This window comes from Porites lutea, chromosome 5 (assembly GCF_958299795.1).
Source record: "Porites lutea chromosome 5, jaPorLute2.1, whole genome shotgun sequence".
In the NCBI taxonomy this organism is placed as follows: domain Eukaryota; kingdom Metazoa; phylum Cnidaria; class Anthozoa; order Scleractinia; family Poritidae; genus Porites; species Porites lutea.
In genome coordinates, this window is record NC_133205.1 from 16,931,076 (window position 1) to 16,953,534 (window position 22,459).

The following is a 22,459-nucleotide window of genomic DNA, read 5'->3' on the forward strand; positions in this document are numbered from 1 at the left end:
TAAATGCCTAAGTACCCTCTTTTTCTGGTCGCTGTATTCAGTCGACCATGCGATAACTTTAATGTTGGTGCAATGGTACTCGACACGTTAGTCTTCTTTCCACGCTGCAGTGCCGTATTCTCTTTACCTTGCCTCGATAATGCATTCTATTAATTCTCCGTTAAAGTCAAACGGAATCTTATGAACAAAACGTTTCTCCTTGTTGTTTTCTCCCACACCCCAGCGTAAATCTTCTAGCGAAATCCAACATTTATTCCGCTCCCATATATTCCAGGGCAACCCTGGCGCATTCTTGTCAAATTCATGGCCCACTGTATCCACTTTGCTTGTTTTCCTTTGATTCCGCCAGGAGCTCCTGGAAGGTGTTGTAGAGAAGCGTATATCGTTTCACCCGGGATTTGAGTTTCCTTTAAGAATTCATCGAAGTCTTTCGCTATTTGGCTGTGAAGGGCAAAGTCGTCAAATTCTCTTAAAGCAATAATATGAGTTGATCTCTTATAAATTGAAATATTGTGCGGTGGCGGCGCTTTCCGTTTTGTTGTCTTACGATTGAAGTGGATTCTTAATACGTAAACAAACTCCGTTCGATATGATCAGAATAACGTTTAGGCATAGAATGGGCTATGTTGTTGGTATTGTTGTGACCTTGTAACGCTCGTACAAACTGCTTGTTACAAGAAAGCGGAAAATCCGGTCCCACTAAACTAATGTAATATTTCCATTTAACTGGGATTTCAGCAAAGCTTCAACTACAGTAATATGACCCCGTGAGACGTCAACACTGTTTCCAGCGATAAAAACGTTTGGAAGGCAGCGTATAATGGCCTGCCGTATTGCTTTAAGGAAGACCGCCGAAGTCTTTTTTTCAATGTGAATGCAGTAGACATTAGGGCCATTTATACGAGGAAAAATAAGACGCGTCTTACATAAGACGCGTCTTAAATAAGACGCGAACTGTACCATTTAAACGAGCATGTCTTCTCTAATAAGACGCGTCACTACGAGCCTCAGCGCTCCGGAAGTTAAAAAATTCGTACCGTCTGGTTGCTATGAAGTGACGTAATCATCCAGTTGAGTATCCATCACCGTAACACTTTTGCGGTCAACTACCGCAGCGCTCGTAAAGTACCTTAATTAAAACCGTGTTCAAAACCCTCTAGGAAGTCTGTTTATTTTTGAGTCGATTAATGCACTGCTGACTTTCACGAGGTCAACTTTTGCATAAATTATCAAACATTATGTTAAGCGGGAAATCTACCTACGGTTCGCGGGAGAAGCAACTTCGAAAGCGGCGCAAGACAAATGTTTCGAGAGTCGAGGATGTGCTCACAAACTATTCACTATGCGACGAAAGGAGAAATCACTGGCATGATAGCTGCATGTAATGGTAATTTTATCAATCCAGGTCGCGCCGTGTTCGCTCGAGAACACTGTGACAACCTCATTTGGCGCGCTTCTCAATACTTCCAAAACATGTTGTAATCGGTAAGTAGACTTAAGCACTTAGTATCGCCAAGCCATTCGAATCAGTGTATACCCAATTCTTTGTCTGAAGATTCTCGCAAACACATATACCAAGTAAATCTGGATGGAAGAAGAAATTGTCTCCCTAGACGCAGCCAGATTATATTTTGAAGGATGGCGGCACAATTCAACGCGTCTTCCAGGTCAGCCCTAATTTATAGTTCGTAAGAGTATAAATTGCGATCTTCCTATTTTCGCTTAAGCGTTTTTGATAAAACTTCAGTAGAAACAAAACAACGCAGACATGACATTCTCCTGCATGAGACACAATCGGCTGAAGGAAATATCTGTTTACAAGTCGGGTAAATTATCCATTCTTGCGCACCGCAAAATCAGCTAAAATCAGTCGCTGGAAACCTGGCATATTATTAAGCCTGAGCGCTTCTAAGAATAACACGTTTAGAACTACGACGCGTAGAAAAAAAGAAGGCAGTTGTTCTATATCCTTTATGGTTCATCCAGGTAGAAGTCCTGGCATATTATTATGCCTGAGCGCTTCTAGGATATATAACACGTTTAGCATTTCGACCCGTAGCCGTAAAAAAACAACAAAAAAAAAATAGGCAGTTGTTTTATATACTTTCTGGTTCATCCAGGTAGAAGTCCTGGCATATTATTATGCCTGAGCGCTTCTAGGATATATAACACGTTTAGCATTTCGACCCGTAGCCGTGAAAAAAAAAAAAAATAGGCAGTTGTTCTATATCCTTTCTGGTTCATCCAGGTAGAAGTCCTGGCATATTATTATGCCTGAGCGCTTCTAGGATATATAACACGTTTAGCATTTCGACCCGTAGCCGTAAAAAGGAAAGATAGGCAGTTGTTTTATATCCTTTCTGGTTCATCCAGGTAGAAGTCCTGGCATATTATTATGCCTGAGCGCTTCTAGGATGTATAACACGTTTAGCATTTCGACCCGTAGCCGTAAAAAAAAAAAAAAAATAGGTAGTTGTTCTATATCCTTTCTGGTTCATCCAGGTAGAAGTCCTGGCATGTTATTATTATGCCTGAGCGCTTCTAGGATATATAACACGTTTAGCATTTCCACCCGTAGCCGTAAAAAAAAAAACAATAGGCAGTTGTTCTGTATCCTTTCTGGTTCGTCCAGGTGGAAGTCCTGGCATGATATTATTATGCCTGAGCGCTTCTAGGATATATAACACGTTTAGCATTTCAACCCGTAGCCGTAAAAAAAAAATTTAGGCAGTTGTTCTATATCCTTTCTGGTTCATCCAGGTAGAAGTCCTGGCATGATATTATTATGCCTGAGCGCTTCTAGGATATATAACACGTTTAGTATTTCAACCCGTAGCCGTAAAAAACAATTAGGTATTTGTTCTATATCCTTTCTGGTTCATCCAGGTAGAAGTCCTGGCATATTTTTATGCCTGAGCGCTTCTAGGATATATAACACGTTTAGCATTTCGACCCGTAGCCGTAAAAAGGAAAAATAGGCAGTTGTTTTATATCCTTTCTGGTTCATCCAGGTAGACGTCCTGGCATATTATTATGCCTGAGCGCTTCTAGGATATATAACACGTTTAGCATTTCAACCCGTAGCCGTAAAAAAAAAAAAAAAATAGGCAGTTGTTCCATATCCTTTCTGGTTCATCCAGGTAGAAGTCCTGGCATATTATTATGCCTGAGCGCTTCTAGGATATATAACACGTTTAGCATTTCGACCCGTAGCCGTAAAAAGGAAAGATAGGCAGTTGTTTTATATCCTTTCTGGTTCATCCAGGTAGAAGTCCTGGCATATTATTATGCCTGAGCGCTTCTAGGATATATAACACGTTTAGCATTTCGACCCGTAGCCGTAAAAAAAAAAAAAAAATAGGCAGTTGTTCTATATCCTTTCTGGTTCATCCAGGTAGAGGTCCTGGCATATTTTTATGCCTGAGCGCTTCTAGGATATATAACACGTTTAGCATTTCGACCCGTAGCCGTAAAAAGGAAAAATAAGCAGTTGTTTTATATCCTTTCTGGTTCATTCAGGTAGACGTCCTGGCATATTATTATGCCTGAGCGCTTCTAGGATATATAACACGTTTAGCATTTCCACCCGTAGCCGTAAAAAAAAAAAAAAAATAGGCAGTTGTTCTATATCCTTTCTGGTTCTTCCAGGTAGAAGTCCTGGCATATTATCATTATGCCTGAGCGCTTCTAGGATATATAACACGTTTAGCATTTCAACCCGTAGCCGTGAAAAAAAAAAAAAAAATAGGCAGTTGTTCTATATCCTTTCTGGTTCATCCAGGTAGAAGTCCTGGCATGATATTATTATGCCTGAGCGCTTCTAGGATATATAACACGTTTAGTATTTCAACCCGTAGCCGTAAAAAACAATTAGGCAGTTGTTCTATATCCTTTCTGGTTCATCCAGGTAGAAGTCCTGGCATATTTTTATGCCTGAGCGCTTCTAGGATATATAACACGTTTAGCATTTCGACCCGTAGCCGTAAAAAGGAAAAATAAGCAGTTGTTTTATATCCTTTCTGGTTCATTCAGGTAGACGTCCTGGCATATTATTATGCCTGAACGCTTCTAGGATATATAACACGTTTAGCATTTCCACCCGTAGCCGTAAAAAAAAAAAAAATAGGCAGTTGTTCTATATCCTTTCTGGTTCTTCCAGGTAGAAGTCCTGGCATATTATTATTATGCCTGAGCGCTTCTAGGATATATAACACGTTTAGTATTTCAACCCGTAGCCGTAAAAAACAATTAGGTATTTGTTCTATATCCTTTCTGGTTCATCCAGGTAGAAGTCCTGGCATATTATTATGCCTGAGCGCTTCTGGGATATATAGTAGCGGTTTGACCCGTAGAAAAAACAAACTCAGCCGTTCATTTCGTAGGAGATATTTAAGCGTTTTTGTCTGTGTTAGCAATGTGATCGCCTTTATACGCAGATCTTAATAATACGTTTTTTTCTTTGACGGCACTGAATAATTTTAGCCGAAACGTGAGCCGTACATTTGTTGGATGCCGCGCTTTTAATTAAATTTCTCGCCCTAGAATGATGACATGATGGCGCGAAAATTGACGCCTCTATCGTATTAGATGCGAAATATGATCAGAGATAAATGGAATAGTGAATGTTACAAGCTTCTGAGTATCCAGCTGAGATAGGGGAAGTCCCCTATCTCAGCTTGATAAACAAAATTTTTTTGGTTGCTAAGACGGTGCGGCTCGTTATGTTAGCTAAGCCGCGTCTTATTTTAGACGAAATGTGCCGTTTATACGGAAAGTTCGCGTCTCATGTAAGACGCGTCTTATTTTTCCTCGTATAAATGGCCCTATTGTTTGGCTTGTAAATAGCTCGAAGAAGTCGCTCAAGCAGACGAGCACCTTTATAAACAGTGAGACCGAAAGCGACTGAGGTAGCTGCCCTTCTTCTTTTGACACAGGAGGATGAACAAAACGGGTTTGTAAAACACGCGCGCAATCTTGATCAGGCGTATAGATACCAAGAATTCCTGAATTATTCGGGAAAGCTACAGGTTTGGTCAGTTTTTCTTCTCCTGAAATAAGCCTCTTGCACCTTTTCCACTTAGTCAATTTCTACAATTAACAATTATTCTTTTCAATCGAGGTGAATAGTGGCAAAATATTTGTCGCTCGGTAAATATTCCTAAAGCCACTATTCACCGAGATTGAAAAGAATAATTGTTTTAGTATATGCAAAAGAAGTGATCTCAACAAAATCAGAGAGGGAACCATTCAAAAGTACGATTTGATTGACAGATCTAATCACGCGTAAGTTTAAAAATAGATGTTTCCAGTGGCAATTCACAAGTTTATCATTTCGCAAACAACAGCGTAATGGCTTAAATGGAACCGCTAAAAGTTTGAAATGTTTCCTTACCTGAGAAGAAAAGTAGAGCTTTGTTGTTTTCTGTCGACTCGCCAAGTTTATAGCCAAAAGGGTTGAAGTGCTGACAAAAATGGCGGCTCCGTTGCTCGAGGTAAGACGTCGTCTTCCTGTATCATTCTTTTTCCTGTTTACTTGAAACGTAAAATTTTTGGAAACATTTCCTTTTAAATTTGTTTGTCATAAATAAACTTCGATTTTTGAGCCAAAATTTTCTTGTTAGAAAACGCTGAGTTCACGAAACGACTTCTTCTACGCGAATACACGGGAGTTGTAAACAATCCATTGAGCATAAAACTCAGCTACAGTAAATTGAAAAACGTCGTATCGTCTCCATTTTGATATTAGGTGAGCGTCTTGTGCAGCAGATTTATAAGTGGTACCAAAAATAAAAAAATCACAACAATCAAAAATCACCGAAAATATCCGTATAAAGACTTCTGTCATAAAGTAAAAGACTTGTGACCGTCCGAGCCTGTACGGTAACGGCCGAGAGTCTTGAAATAACTTCAAATCCTTGGAAAAAAGGTACAATTTCCCATAACACTAATTAAAAAACATTAAAATTAAACCTATCTGTCAATATGAGCAAGGTTGTTTCTGTTTGAAATACTGATTGCTGACCTAACACCTTGTTCTTGCAACGATTCCAATTTCCGAAATGAAAATTCATTTCGTCTTTATACACATTAAATTTTAGGGAGTTCTTATAACTCCAAAAAATGGAATCTTTTAACTCCAGTCTGGAGTTAAAATAATTTAGAAAATGGGGTAATTTTTACTCCTTACATGGGTTGTTTTTACTCTTTTTGGAGCCAGTTACTTTAACTCTGAAAGTGGAGGAAAAATTTTAGGTACAGGATAACTCCCTTTTGGGGGTTATTTTAACTCCTCGATATCTGGGGTGATTATACTCCTGAAAAAGAGTTCTTTTTAATAAACTCCTTTTTGGAGTCAAAAAACTCCCCCTCAAAATAACTCCACTGTACTGAAGAGTTAAATTAACCCCACTAGAGGGGTTTTTATAACTCCTTGAAAATTACTGTGTGATTTTTCCAACTGGTTACAGGCCCATCTACTCAGAAACAAAAATATTATAAGCTGTTATAAGCTCCCCCCAGGGGGTATTAGCTTCCCTCTAGTTTTCCTTGTTTTTTTTTAATTTTATTTTAAGTACTCTCACAGAAGCCAGTACTACTTCAAACACAAAATTAGATCACTCAGTAAACTAAGACGACGTCAAATTAACTGAGAGAATTGAATGCAAGAAGCCTCAAAGCCGTGAACTGAATTTGCGTTTCTTCAAACTTTGCCGCGTTTATTCCAGTTCGCTGAAAATGTCAAATGTAGGCGAATTTTTCAGGAGTTTATTTCTTAGGGACCGCACTCAAGTTTAGAAAGACAAAGAAAAATTCGTCGTCGCTTGTTTACGTCCTCTATAAAACGTGCAATGAGGCATTTTCTCCTCGTAGTCGTGCAGTGACGGCAAAGAAATGTACAAAAAAGCGTGATGCACGTGCAAAGTTGTTGTTTTCTAAATAAGCCTATTGCCTTTTTGATGTTCTCGTTGGCATCGCCGTCGTCGTTGCTAAAGCTCCCTATTAACATTTTTAACAATGACAGCGAAGATGAACTCTGTGCCTCCTGTTTGTTGCGTTCCGGTTACTTTCACGATGTTAACTTCTGATTTTGTCCTACGGAAAGGCATTCGATTTATACAAGAGCCATAATGGCTCTTGATTTATAATGAGGCTTGAAAGTTTAATTAAAAATTAGTAAGTGAAAAACGTATTTTCATCAACACTGCTGTGGTTCAATTCGAAAAGTTTTTTTTTTATTCCGCTTATAAGTCCCCCCCCCCCCCGCCCCCCAGATATAAGCCCCTCCGTTTTGGTTTATAAGCCCAGTGGCAGATCTAGGGAAGCCCCCCTCATTTTAGACCAAACAAACCTTTTGGGAAGACCAAGGTTCCGCTAAAAATAAATAACTGTTAGTAAAGGTAATTTTCGGGTGCGTGATATTAGTCACTTTCACGTCGCAGTAGTGCAACGACGGCTAACAAACGTACAAAAAAGCGTGATGCACCTGCCCAGTCGTTGTTTTGCTGATAAAAACAAACACACATACCTACATAGTGTTTATATCAGGCTGTGCAAACTCAGGAAAAAAGTTTTCTATTGCTTTTATAAAATAACGTTCACGAGAAAAACGCAAAACTCTTTGTTATGGCACTGATTAAAAGAGAAATTCTTACCAGTCGCAAAGTGCAGACGAAGGGTTGCACGCGTAATCAGTTCTTGTTTTGCAAAAAGATGCTTTCCAAAATACGGATTTTCTCGCTTAAAATGTGAGCTTAAGCGAAAACAAAATTGACACAGCTTGTTTGTAAAGATGTTCAAAGTTTCAGCCGACGAAGGAATGGGTAAATAAAGTAAACTGGTTGAGTTTTGAAGTCAAAAACCTATCGCTTTTTTCAAGTTCTCTCCTCCGTCGCCGGCATCTTTGCTTAAGCGTCCTATTGTTGTGATCCAGAAATTTTGTTACCATGGTAACGTGTCGTCACACTTTTTCTCTCTACAGGATGAGCAGCGTCACCTACTTGCTTACTTAGTTACTTTCTTAGCTAATTACTCACTTTCTTTAACCCAACTACTGGCAGAGAGAGAGAGAGGAGAAACAAAACAAACAAACAAACAACGACAACAACAACGAGAAACATTGTTTATGCTTTAATGAGGATTTTTTAACCGTCTAAATTTATTTGAGCTTTAATCCCCATGCAAACAGTGCCGGTTACGCCTGGGTCAGCTGTGGCCCAGGTTTGAATAGCCACGGGAAAGGTCAAACATTATATACACCGAGGTAAAAATATCCAACGATAAAAGAAAAAAAAAGCGAACGTGAACATTAAAGTTTTTTCTCTTTGCTATTTCTAGCCAAAAGTGAATTGGATAAACATTTGTTGCACTCAGGGTGTCTTCAGCTCAAAAAACGATCCTTATGGCACTTTGAGACTGGGGAAAATTTATTCTATTATCTTTAATTTTTTCTCTAGGTTCTCTGGGTTCCACGCAGTCGTGTTATACGTTCTTCCTTGTCTTGCCACTAGAATACACTCTATTATGTCATCATTATTGTCAAATGGAATCTTGTGAACAAATAGTTTTTCCTTCATTGTTTCGCCCAAGGCCCACTGCAAATCCTCAATGGACAACCAGCACAAGGTTCGAACCCATTCGCCTTTGCAATAGGGATTCTGATCATACCAGTGGAGAGCACGTGTTATGTGATTATGCTGTTCACCAAGGAGACCTCCTGGGGTCAGCGGATGCTGTTGTAAAGACGAGTAAATTGTTTCATCTGGGACATAGCTGTCCTTCAGGAAATTAACAAAGTCTTTTCCTACCTCACTATGGAGAAGAAACTCGATAAATTCTCTAATGGCAACAATGTGTGTTGAGCCTTTTTGTATTGGAATATTGTGGGGCGGTGGAGACTTTTCAGCCCCTGTGTTGTAAATAGTGTGGTCTTGTAAAATGTGAACTTTCTTAGTTCTATCAGAATTATGCCCAGGCATCGGGAAACTTTCTATGCTGTTCGTATTGTTTAACTTTTGTAAAGCTACCACGATTTGACTGTTTTCATAAAGTGGAAAATCCTGTCCAACCAAGTTAATGTAATATTTCCACTTTATTGTTGATTGCAAAAGCTCCTCCATGCAGTTTAGCTGAGCTTCAACAATAGAAAAATGTCCCCAGACAACATCCGCGCTCTTTTTGGACACAAACACATTCGGCAGACACCGTATCATCGCAAGTATTGCTTTACGAAAGACGTCTGGAGACTTCTTGTCGATATGAATACAATAAACGTTGTGTGGCATGTAAATAGCTTGCAGAAGTTGTTCGAACAAACGAGCATCTTTGTGGACACTGAAGCCAAAGGCGATTGGTAGTAGCTGTTCCGCTTTTGTAACCGCACGGTGAGGAAACCGTGTCCTTAAAACATGCACACAGTCATCATTTGGTTTGTAGCTATCCAGGATCTCCGAGTCAGTCTTCAACATGGTCTTACTACTCATTTTCTCTTCGCCAGATATCAATATTTCACATCTTTTCCATTTTGACGCCTAAGATACAACAATCGAAAGGACAGTACAATTATGATGCATTAGAAAGCAAAAACGTCATAAAGTTCTGTTCAGAGCTTTGTTTTAAAACTTGTAGATACTTTGTATTAGTAGTGTACATCCAGGACTTCCCTAGCGCGCGAAGTCTGAAGTCACGTGACTTAACAGCGAGAGTGTTTAGAGAGTGTAGCGGTGAGCTGAGTAGTGCTCGAGTTTATGGCCTCAGTGGCACATTAGAAATATTACACTTTTTGATGCATGGGGCAATCAATATTGTTCTTTTCATATTTACAGTAATAGGCCATTTCCGAGTTCCAAAAACTCTGACTTTAAAAACGAGGCTAAGTGTAAAACCTTTCCTTTGAAAATGATTTTTTTTGCAAGAGACAAAAAAACAGCAACTCGAAAATGGCCTATTTAAACTTGAGAGAATCATGTGTTTTTAGTAAGCTGTTGTTTATCAGCATCATCATCAAGTTTCATTTCTGCAAATCTCTAGCCCGATGGGTTGTAACAAGTCAAGAAAAAGCACTTGTACACGAAATTCCACTGAACTGTATTTATTCAGGATTAGTAGACTCCACTTCCGAAGGTTACAACACTGATAGGCTCCACTTTCCCGAACGATTACTTGATAGTCACACTACTCTTAAACATCAAGATGGAGACTCCAAGAAAGAAGCACTTTAACAGAACTTTCCTAGAGCACTTGTGAACCTTACAATGACATCATCGCGCACATATGTGCACTGACTAATTAACAATTAAGGTGTTTTCTAAAGAGTTCAAGCAGTTCCTAAACACGTGGAACCTACATGAGTTCCCGACCCTCTCAAAGTTTATTGTTTCGCGGGGCGAAAGTTAGTTCTTTACCCTTCCGCTAACAAACTTTTATCCCCTTCCCTAACAAACTATTATGAGGGTCTGTATGGGGAAACCTTATAGCTGAGAACTACGCAAAACAATGGTGCGGAAGCTGTTAGGGAACAAGCTTTCAGTAAAGGGATAAAAAGTGCAAAATTTATTACCTTCTCTTGGGGAGAAAACTGGGACCACTGGGACATCTGCATCTGTTTTTGAATCTTTTCAAAAGTAAAAAACAACAACAAAAAAATGGAATTAACGATAATGTATTCAATTTCCAAATGACAAAAATGACAAAACCTCACTCAGTAAAAAAGAAACGAATACTGCTCTGTGATTTCAAATTCTAGGGTATTTTGAGACTAAGTCGCGTCGTGACGTTAAGCAGCTTCATCATCATCATCATTATCAATATCATCATCATCATTTAAATTACACCTGTATTATATTTTATTTCCTTCTAGCATTAACTTATTCTTCTTTATTGCTTATTCATTTTGACCAGCTTTCGCGTAAAGTAGTGATCAAGTGTTTAATTTCGGTGTTAACAAGGCCTTATTTCTTGCCCAGCTTTCTTTGTGTTAGTCTTAAAGCGGCACAATGATTAATGTTACTGAAAAGAAAAACAAAACAAAACAGAACAAAACAAAACACAAAACAAAAACAAAAAAACGGCAATAAGAGGGACTAACATACAAAAAACGGAAACTTTCGAAAACAAGCGGGATTGAAGAGCCCGCGTTTGCTGTTCTGGGCCTTTAACATTAACGACCTTCAGGTTATGGATCTGCGCACAAGGTAAAGAAAAACTTAGGCTTCAAGTGTGCGGTTGAAAAAGCTAAAACTACGGCGATTCACGGCTCAGTTCTAATGCCCTACAGGAAAAAAGAAAGGAAAATAAGGACTGACTAACATCTACTGTTGCTAATGGCGTCAGGAACATAGGCATCCACTGAGGACATGGACTGCGACTCTTACGTCTTGATGCAAACATTTCCTACGTTTTTGACGAATAGAAAATCATGTGCTGATCATTCGACCACGGTATGATCTTTTTCAAGGCTATGTTTCCACGTAAACGTTTGCAAACGAATAAGAATTTTTCATCGACGCGACTGTGGTGATGGCTTACAGATAACGGTTTTCCTCATGTACTCTGATATAAAGTGCTCCTACACGCCCAAGATTTACAAAGGGGCAGAAATGAGATAGTAGATCATTTTATATTCAACAAGCGCGAGAGGAATGACTCTTTTATTATTGGATTACGAACAAAATTTTCCAATGGTTGACATGAGGCAACGCTCATAAATTAGTTGTATTTCTAAATTGGTTTTTCCCACATATCGGACCCTGGCACAATTCGACGTATATAACATCTTTCAACAAGACATTGCAGAGACTAACATCTTCAGCTGTTAGAGACAGGAATGGCCGAGATTAAGATAGCATGTTAGGCTCTGTTATATGAACTTATTAAGAAAAATTTACTTTAAAAGCGAAGATTCCGTTGGCGTAGTACAGTACAAAGAACAGCAACAACTAAATACTTATTGGTGCAGACATCGCGAGATGTGTAGTTTCAAGGGTCGTCTGATCGCATATCTGTTCTTATTGAATTAACCCTTTAAGCCCTAAGAGTGATCAGCATCAAATTTCTCCTTGTAATATCAATGCTTTATAAAACAGAGTGGTCATGAGAATTACGGACATGGTCACACAAGATGAACTTCATTGATATTTTATCAACTTCTCCCAACTACTTCTGTAGGAAATGAATGAAGGCAACAAATTAGAATTCAATTTTTGATCTTGGGGTTTAAAAGGTTAAAATAGCTCCAAAAAAGTGTACCTTTACCTTAAAAAACAGCTTTTTCTTAAAACGATGCCTACGAATTAAACGCTGTGACATGCGTTGTTTATGATTCTTTTTCTGTTCTTCAGAGGAAAAGTGAGACTTCAGACGTAGCTAATCGAAAGAAAAAAGGTTTCAAACAACATGTGTAGCCTAAGAATAAATAATGCATAACTAAATAGATAGTCCGGCCAGTTCGACAGTCACTATGTGGGAAGTCATGGGCTATTTTTCCGTTACATCCCGTGCTTGAGAGAAAACGAAACAAGTTTTTTCTTTCTTAGCTATTCACCCAGCCTGATATTCATCATTGTTGATTATTCATCACACCTAGGCAATAATTGTCCAGCTTACAGGACGCGCGTCGTGTAAACTAATAGACTGGGTCAGGTAGATGCTACAGAATACGAAGTCAAAATTGTGTACTTGTAAGAAATGGATAGGTGCTTGGTTTTAGCGACGTTATTCTAACGAAGGAAATGCACTCAGACTCCTTAACACCAAAGAATACTTTCTTTCACTCCTCGACATAGGTAAGTCATGGAATTACAAAAATGATAAAATAATGATGATAACAACAACAACAACAACAACAATAATAATAATAATAATAATAATAATAATAATAATAATAGTAATAATAATAATAATAGTAATAATAATAATAATAATAATAATAATAATAATAATAACTGTCTGATAGCGTTGACAAACGAGAACGAAGACGAAAACAAGTAAGGCCATCCAAGTCTTAACCAATGGTATCACTGCAAAGTTCACTCGAGTTCATCTTCACAGGCATACCGCCGACGGTCGATTCTTTACGACAATATTTCCCAAATCTCGCATCGTTAAATCACTAATTGCCTAATTTCATGCCGCCCGGGAGCCTGGCACTAACGGATTATCCCGGCCTTTTTAAATTCCGGATTGAAAATGGCTTCCAAAATAGAAGGTAAAGCAAAGGTTAGTTGAAACGATGTTAAGGGCCAGATTACTCCAGAAAGTTAATATTCTAAAGCTAAGAACAGTTGTTTTACTGCTATAAAGAATCTCGATTAAAAATTTCGAGATAAGAAAGATCTAATGGGAGACTTTCGGTACTTGGAAGTATTGGAAGGATTCCCGAATTGTTCGATAAAAAATTTGAACAAAGAACCGTCGAGTTTAGCTCTTTTTACGGCCCTGGATCCAACCGAATATTGGGGAATGATAAGGGGGTGGATGTACCTGTTTTTACAAACCGTAAAATAAAAACTACCAAAAGGCGAAACACGACAGAGTGACCCTGAGTGAAAGGGGAACATTATATATTACGTCGGCAAGGCTTACATTAGATTTTCTCCCTGTCGCTGTGTACGGTCTCAGTAGAAATCCTAAAGATCAGACCGGAAACAATTCTCAATGAACATGGATAAAAGGAAGTATACTTCAGTCTTACTTGAGAGGCACTTCTCGTCCGGTAACACTGCAGTTCCTGTAATTTGGGCAATTAGCTTGTTCTCACAATCAAGAATGTCACGTACATCTACCTTTTGGATAGCATGCACTGAGTATAGACTAGTCCCTTATCTTCCTTCATGTGAACAACACTAGGTTTAACATACATAACGCCACAAAGTTCACTCCACTCAGTACCTTTCACGGACATTACTCTCTTCCGCGACGGGAATAATCCAGGTAAGCCCTTCTGTACTGCCCTTTTAAGTTTTCCTCCAGTATAATTAGGCTACGATCGGTACGTGCACAATCACATCTGCGTTCTTTCCTGCAATGATTCTCTACTTTTCATATGCACGGGAGAATTAAACAGAGGATCCTTTGTTGTAGAAAATTTATAATCATGTTTGGCTCGAGCGACCTGTTCATCGAACATTGCTTGCACTTGCTGAGTGTCGGCTCCTTAAGTTTAGCTTCAAGGCATGGCAGAAATACTGCATCCTTTCCTTATAAGTTTAGGCAGATTCTCCGAGGGAATATTGATCAATATTTCTTCGAAAAAGAATGCTTTCGTTCGAGTTTTCACTCCCACTATCCGCCATTTTGAAACTGGACTTTTTAAAAAGTCCGGGAAAATCCGGTAGTGCCAGGCCCCCGCGCGGTATGAAATTAGGCAATTGATGTATCCCCTCCAGTTCCAAATATCATTTCAACCTCGTTGAAATCATTTAAGTCCGAAACTCGATTCCTCTTTTCTCTAAAATCTTGATTCCGGTCTGACAAATGCATAAACCAATTCCTGGATCCCGTAAAAACAAATGTTTGAGAAACACTCCTTAATATCCCCCATTAGTATTAACGAAATCAGTGAATAGCAATTTCCGCGCCTTTTGATTGGCTACCGTAACTCGGAATTCCCTTCGCTATTCACCTCTGGCTATTCTCTGTTTTGAGACCGAAGCTAGATGGCGTTTCGTTTCGAGAACTTTTTGGAACACGAAATTTGAGCGATAAATGAACAGGTCGCACAAACAAATACCAAGAGAGCGATGAACTTTGGCTTGTCGGTGTTTTATTACTGGTAGGTAGAAAATTATTTTCATGCTGAAGTTACAACAAAATCGTAAAAATGCACTTGACAAAATCCCCGAAATGTTTGTAAATTGTAAACAAACTTCCTACTAAGTGACGATTTTAATTTAAAAAAAGTAACTTTTTTTCATTTTTATCCAACCGATTTGGTAAATACTAAAACAACTATCCCCCTCGGGGTCGGTTCATAGCGCTAGATATAGACCTCCACGCTCCGCGTCTCGGTCTATACCAAGACTTTTCACCTCCCCTTCGGGGGATAGTTATATACTATACTTAGTCACGCTATAGATGCCGAGGTTACTAAGTATTTAACGTAAATCCTCCATTAAGTCCCCTCTCTCAAATAAGCCCCCTCTCTATAAGCCCCTCTCCCCTCCCCTTATTATTCTTCACTAATGAATGATAGACTGTATTAATCAACCACGACTTTACAACTTCAATTCACGTGTTGGAAGTTAGGATTTGTTTCTGATCCTCGGCTGCATGACTTCCTAGTTCTTGTCCTTGAGCTTTTCCACTTGCTTTGTAGTTTTTTATGGAAAGCTGATAGCATCGTCTTTATAAATTAAATACGCCCCCTCTCAAATATCTCCCCCCCCCCTCCCCCCCGTTAAACGTGTTTAAAATAAATAAGCCCGAGGGGTGGTTAATAGAGGATTTACGGTAGTTATTCATTACCTTTTCCTCGGGTAATAGAAGCCAATGAGCCATCTAAGAATAAGAAAAAGAAAAGATACACGACTATGAAAAGGGAAACAAACAATTGGATCACAGAAATATTCACTTTGTAAAGTACGTGAAGAGTGACGCTAGTGGTTGTGATCTAAGCGATCGAGGGTTTATTAGTCTTTCCATTTGATCAAAATGTTAACCGAAATTTCATCAGAAATATCCCTGAAAATTTGTTAACCGGAAAATTCCAAAAGCGCACCGTTCCGAGGAACATTTGGGTAATTTTGGCTCGCAACACGAATGGAAGGGAAATTTCCAGGAAGAAATCTAAGAAATTTCGGTAAACCGAGAGAAACGCCCATTTGCTAAATAGAACTTTTGGTATACTGACCCAGGAAAATGTAATAGTTTCAATCCGCTATCTCGTCCGATCGTTGGTTGTATGTAGTCAGTCTCTTTTCTTGTATTTTGACGTTCTTAACATTTCTCACTCTTTTATTCTATCCGGGCCGGGTGTAATTGGCCTCAGCTGTTCCGTTGTCCCTGCCGACCCCCTACTTTAGTTTAATTATGTTTTATGTTTTTTTTGTTATTATTTCTTCGGCGAAGTTAATAAATTAAATAACATTTTGCTGAATTGAAATCAACCCTCAGTGCTTTGAATGCTTACCCTTGGATTCATATTTAAGACATCTGACTGCTGGAGAATGAAAATCACTATCACGGTCAAAGCGACTATAAATAAAGTCGCAGTTTTGGTTGTTAATAAAGCCATCGAAGTTTAACCCTGTGAGCAAGAAAGTAACATTTGTTTGAAAAAAAAAAAAATAACGTTACTTTATTCGTGAGTGAGTTTAACTCACACAAAGGAAACCGGGGCAATATTAGTCAACGAACACAGACGTACATGTAATTCCGGTCGTCGCTTCTGATCTCTGCACCCAGGCAGAAATTACTGTTTGCGACCGTCCCACAAAGCGATTTCTGCGACTTTTCACGGGCAATAATTAACTATTACTATAAGTAAGTGGAATGAGATCGTCCCGGGGTGGAGGCTAGAGCTGAGTGATCATACTCCACCTACAGCTTGTCTGTGGCATTTATATTCCTGGGTTCAACCTCTTTTTAGTTGAAACTATGCTCATGTCGGGTTGGTTGTTCATTGCGGGTTACTCAGATGATAGCGTGTTTCCAAAAACTATTAAAATAAACATATTTACGTTGCAACCAAAGTAAAAGTAAAGCATCTGAAATTTACAATTTAAGTGTGACTTATGTTGAAAATGTGTTATTAACGCTTACAGATTCTTGAAATTGTTAAAGTATTTAAAGCTACTTGGAAAATTAAATAACTCGAGTTATTTTAATCGATGAAAGAAGCCTTTAAAAGTTCAGGTTCCAGAGACTTTGTAGAGTGATTACTATCGTGGAAGAAACGTGTTAAAAACCCACGCACGAGTATTTTTGACTTGTTTAAAGACGAGCAAGGTGAGCCTCTCTTGCAACTTCTGCCAAATTAACTGGAAATCAAAAATCAAAACAACTTCGTTCCAGCCAAGGACGACACTTTTTCAACAACTTTACACAAGGGGCCCTCGCACATCCCATTAGATTGTTCGAAAATGCCGTAAATAGAGATTACTTACTTTACCGATGCGAATACCGATGGATGCAATATTCAGTGAAGATTATTTTTTCGCGGCCATTTTGAATTTTGTGGTAAAAGGGTGTGAGGTCTGGAACCAAGAAATATTTTTGGTCCCAGGCCTTGCACCAACTGACCGCAGAATTCAAAATGGCCGGGAAAGGAAACTTTTTTTCCACGCATGGATAAAAGTAGGTATTAAACCTTATCTTCAATATACTATATAGTCTAATCGGATGGGACGGCCCCCTATTACTTTATCAGATTAGGAGCAAGAGTTGAGAATTCACCTTTTCGAAACTAATAGAAAGAAATAAATTCCTTAAGTCAAGACATCGGTATCAACAACAAACATGCGGTTGGTCCTTCGTCTAGCTTTGAAAATATTCACCTTTTAAATAGCCATTTATACTTTTTAGCAATAAAACTTAAGTTTACGGTCTTTAAAAAATTAGTGGATACCTAAAAAGGAAAACTGTAGTTAACAAATAAGAAACTCGCGGTAGACCTTAAATTTCATAAAAACTGGATCTCGAAAAGGTACAAATGGCTATTTAAAAGAGTAGCAACCTACAGTGAATGTCCTTCCTATGTATGTATCTAATTCTTGCTTTGATATTTGCAAATAGAGGAGTTGACTTTTGCTTACTTAATTGATGCATCAAGAATGCAATTGAAGATATGATTGAATCAAGTCTAAATCATTCTTAACCCTTTCACTGCCAAATTTTGCCAAAAGCAAATTTCGAAATTTCATTTTGTGCATTTCACCATGAGTAAGTACAGGCAGAAAGCTTTCATCTGAATGGTCACATCATCAGAGTCACCTTACAAAACTCCATTAAGCAGTCTGGCAGTGAAAGAGTTAACACCCCCCCCCCCCCCCCCCTTCCCACTTCCCACCCCCATCTGCCCCAACCCTGAAAGAAGGGACAAAGACATCAAAGTGAAGGAATCTAATGATCTGATCGTTCTAATAATTTATAAGCATAAGGAATAAAAATTAAAGATATTGGTAATAATCTGGTACAAGTAGCTGTAACAAGGATGGGAATGTATTCTAGGGAGTAGCCTTCATGAGTGGTTGGGATTTAAGATTTGAAGGTCTGGAGTCTCAGACCTGCTCTTACTCAGAGAAGTCAATTAATCCAGGTAGTAGTACTACCTGGATTAATTGACTTCTCGGTAATCCAAATTCAGCTTGTTAGAAATTATTGTAACTGCTTCAGCTGGTCAAACTTTTCTCCTAGGGAAGTTAATCATATTATAGTTACTTAGATAGCAGATGTAGTCATTGTCACCTACCATGCTACAGCACCTGCCTTTCTTAGTCATTGTAACACCCAAACCCTTCCCCAGGGCTTTTGCCATAAGAGAAAGCCATAGGGAAGGTGGAGGAATTTCCTGGGGGGTTACTTGGGTTAATTTTTGCTGGGTATGTGCCACTGGCCTGTCAGAACCACCACCCCATTATAGTCTATTCTGTGGCCAAATAAAGACCCCATCTTAGTCACTTTTGGGAAAATGTAATTTTCACGATCCCAACTTAGTAACTTTACGTTTGTGCATCTCTTTTATAAAGCCTTTTAACTAGGCCACCCTGAAATGAATTGACACATTGGTTTAACTTAATGAAGTAAAAATCTTCCCATTTTTAAAGTCAATCCAGCCATGAAAATACAACCCCATCCAGCAGCAAATCCCCATTAGCCTATTACTAGGAAGTACCCTTCCCCCCCCCACCCCCCCGGGAGAAATTAGACCTTGTTTCCATGGAGAAGAAAACCATAGTGTCTACAATCACAGACTAAGGGACTGTCTGACTGACTGTCTGTCTAAGGGACTGTCTGACTGTCTGTTTCACAATGAAAAATACACAGCTGGGGCAACTGGGGCAGTTGATTTGTGTTATGGAGGATCCATGCCTACCTTTATCATAAAAATAGGGAGCTTAGTTTTTGAGGGACGCACGCCACGTGGAAGTGAGCCTTTCTCCCTTTATATATGCCTTGCCGCTAACAAATTTGTATTGCTAAGTTTCTTTTCTCTTATGAAGAGGATTTATCCGAGAGTTTCAAACAAACCATTGACCAATGATGCAAAAGGTCCACTTCCTGTTGACGTCCGTCGCTCAACAACACTGTTGCTGTTGCTCCCTAATCACTATTCACCACCTCCAGTTTGCTTGGTCCCATTTTGTGCCTTAATTTTTGCTATACAAGGGACCTAGTGAGACAGCTCTTTGTAAAAATGTTACAGTCTAATTTTTGACTTCTAAAGTTCACCATTTGCTGATTTGATTTTATCCCTGAAATGTACCCAAAACCTAGTCTGCCTTTATTTGCTATGATGATTTATAGAAGTGCTTAATCTGTTTGGCGAAGGGCTAGCTCATAAGCTTTGCGATCTTTCTAAAACACTGAACCACCAAACTACATGTAATATATATTTGAAACTACCCAGTCAAAACTGAGAGTGAGTTTATGGACAGTTTTACAAGTAATTGAAACAAAGGAAACAAAATAAACTAAGAATGCAATTATTGAACCAAAACATATATAACCTGTAAAAACCCGATACAAGCCCAATACAAGGCACTGACTTTTGACTGAATTTTGAGGAAATGGTAATTTACATTACAAAGAGTGACTACTCTGGTTCGTAACGCAATCCGCCTAAAGCAACTGCGTATACGTTTTTCGAGTTTCGTTTAGCTGGTCGAAGGAAAATTTAAACTTCTCAACGTTACGTTTGATGCCTTCAAGCACGGAAAAGGAAATTCGCCATGGGCAACGTAGCGTTCATTCTGCAACGACTGGAAGCTGATTACACAAAAGAATAGCGTTCAAAGGCCGCGACAAATTCATGTGATTGGCAGTTTTGCCATACATTACCCAAAGACATTCGGAAATGGTTGTAAACACAGCTGATGAATCGGAGCAGCAGCTTAAAAAGTACACGAAAGGCAGAACATTGTTATTGTCATTGTCATTGTGGTGCTGAAGATCGTGGTTACGGTACAACAACGCTTGAATTAATTCAAAAAATAAGACTAAAGTGCATTGAATATTCAGAGTAATTAAATTGCGTTGTTCAGCTGGTTGTTTATCTTCATACACTGTATGTAGACGATTTCAGCGCCCACAAAATGAATGAAAATGAAAACCTCGAACAGGAAATGATAATTTCTTTGGAGCTATATTTTACAATGCGAATGCGAAATGACAACACAAAGGAATTATTTGCGCCCGTAAGGCCGGACCTGCTATCCATAATGCCAATCACAACATACAACCAAATCACATATGGTCCATCGATGGCAACTAAGGAATACAAAAAGAAAAAAATCCGAAATGTTTTTTTCCCCTCGCTCTCTCTCTCGCTCTCTCTCTCTCTCTTGCATTCCTAAATCTCGCGAGAGACTCTCAAGATATTTTTCAAAAGATAACATGGGTAACGGTGGCATGTCGATGAAAGACAGCAATCGCACATTCGGTACGAGGTGAATGAATAACTCGGTAAAGGAATATAATATAACATTTCTGATACTGTGACGGAAGATTGTATTGTCAAGTAGGTTGTAACAGCGATGATTCTCAGCGTGAACAAACTATAATCAAGGGTGAAGGGTTCTCACCTGTATACTCACCTACATTAAAATATCATAAAAGGAAAATATCATTCATACACACCTCGTGTTTTCTTAAGTTGATGCGCTGCTTTTTTCGCTGGTAGAAATGCTATATGAATCTTAGCAAGAAGGCTTCCAAAAGCTCTCTACTGATCAAAGCACTTGATCTGTACATCTTACGAGGACGTGAACGGTGAACACAACGCTAACTGAAGATCGATATCATTCGACGTCACGCTATAATGTAAATATGCAAATTAGGTGTTAAGCTGGTTAAAGCATACCCGTAAAATTCCGAAAATAAGCGCCGGGGCTTATATTTTTTAAAGGCCCTTTTTGAGGGGCTTATTTTTGGAGGGGCTTATCTACGGAGGGAAATTTGCGTTTCAAATTTACCGTTATTGCTTTGTTTTACTTTGTATGTGAGGGCAATTTTCCAAGTACAAGCCCCTGGGGGGCTTATATTTGGAGGGGCGATTTAACGGAGGGTTTTTTGCGTTACCGGTTTGGGGGGCTTATTTTTGGATGGGCTTATACACGGAGGGGCTTATACACGGAATTTTACGGTATCAGCGACTTTCACATAGCAGGAGCACCCAACCTCAATTTTTGGAAAATATCTGTTCGGAAGACGATTTGAGATCTAGAATTTTCGGAACATTTGTTGTGAAATTTCTTGCTTGCCTGCCTCTCCTAACTCTCCTAGGATTTTCGAACATCTAAAAATGGTATAATTGTTCAGTTTTAATAGTCTGCTACACACAAGTGGGGAGGAGCGTTGCGTGACGACTCTAAAAACGGCTGTGTAGCAGACTACAGTTTTAACGGATTTTTACCCAAAAAAGGTCACCTAAAATATTTGGGAGCCTTTTTTCTGGCTGAAATTTTCGAAAAGGTTAGTTTTGATCCCTGTAATTTTCGGAACTTTCAGCTAGGAAATGCGAACAGTTGAAAAATTTTTAGAGGATAAAAATATGCCTATATCTAACGTTTTTAAACGTTAGATATCTAAATCTGTTCTGCTATATTTAAGTGGTTTTGAACTATTTTCTCGTTAGGTGCCCCTGAGATAATTGCTCTTAATACACCTTGCTTTCAATTCAAATTTTTTGCATACCCCTTGTTTCAAATTTCTCCTGGGTATTGAAAACAACGCTTATCAAAATTTTATTGGCGAAACAAATAAAGTGCACGGTGTTTAGACAATGGCTAAATTTGCAATAATTTTTGTCTACAGACATTACAAAAAATTAGCCGTTAAGTCACTTTGTATTATTATTGTCACGGATATGATGAGAATTTATTGCAAGTTTGATATTGAAAACCGTTTGACGGAAATTGAATTATTTTCCTGAATGGACGTATTTCCCAATCTTATGACATGAACTTTACTCTAGGAATGAGGACCGTCACGTCTGGGAAGACGACTTGCTGGTTACAAACAGTCACTCGGACAAAGAAGTTGTTGACCAAAACAAAACACTGACTGAAACAATCAGGTAAATAAATTTGCACCTCGTAACTGAGTTTTTACTTTTTCTTAGCGGTTCAGGCACTTGTTTGGTAATCTGCTCGGTATTGTCATCTGTGCAGGTCGATTTACCAAGATTACGAATCAGTGCTTTCAGCTCAGTCAGTCCCACAACAATACACAGCTTAAAGGTTAGGATTCATCAGGATATTAACCTTACATCTATGAGTATGCAGCAATTGAAAAACGTCCTAAAGCG

At 38.8% G+C, this 22,459-nt stretch overlaps 1 protein-coding gene across 4 annotated transcripts; it reads right to left on the reverse strand.

Moving 5' to 3' along the window:
• Positions 1–8,105: 8,105 nt before the first annotated feature.
• Positions 8,106–20,915, reverse strand: LOC140938462 (beta-1,3-galactosyl-O-glycosyl-glycoprotein beta-1,6-N-acetylglucosaminyltransferase 3-like). 4 transcript variants are annotated; one of them, XM_073387938.1, is made up of 7 exons: positions 20,791–20,915; positions 18,264–18,344; positions 16,124–16,240; positions 15,460–15,492; positions 12,250–12,360; positions 10,556–10,609; positions 8,106–9,527 (listed from the first exon to the last, which is right to left on the reverse strand). In XM_073387938.1, exons 3-7 carry the CDS (start codon positions 16,226–16,228, stop codon positions 8,424–8,426), a joined length of 1,407 nt encoding a protein of 468 aa, XP_073244039.1. In that variant the 5' UTR covers positions 16,229–16,240; positions 18,264–18,344; positions 20,791–20,915; the 3' UTR covers positions 8,106–8,423. The 4 variants fall into 4 exon arrangements, with proteins under 4 accessions (XP_073244039.1, XP_073244038.1, XP_073244040.1 ...); XM_073387937.1 differs by lacking the exon at positions 18,264–18,344 and having other exon boundaries at positions 20,791–20,909; XM_073387939.1 differs by lacking the exons at positions 15,460–15,492; positions 16,124–16,240; positions 18,264–18,344 and having other exon boundaries at positions 20,791–20,897.
• Between the last annotated feature and the right edge of the window lie 1,544 nt (positions 20,916–22,459).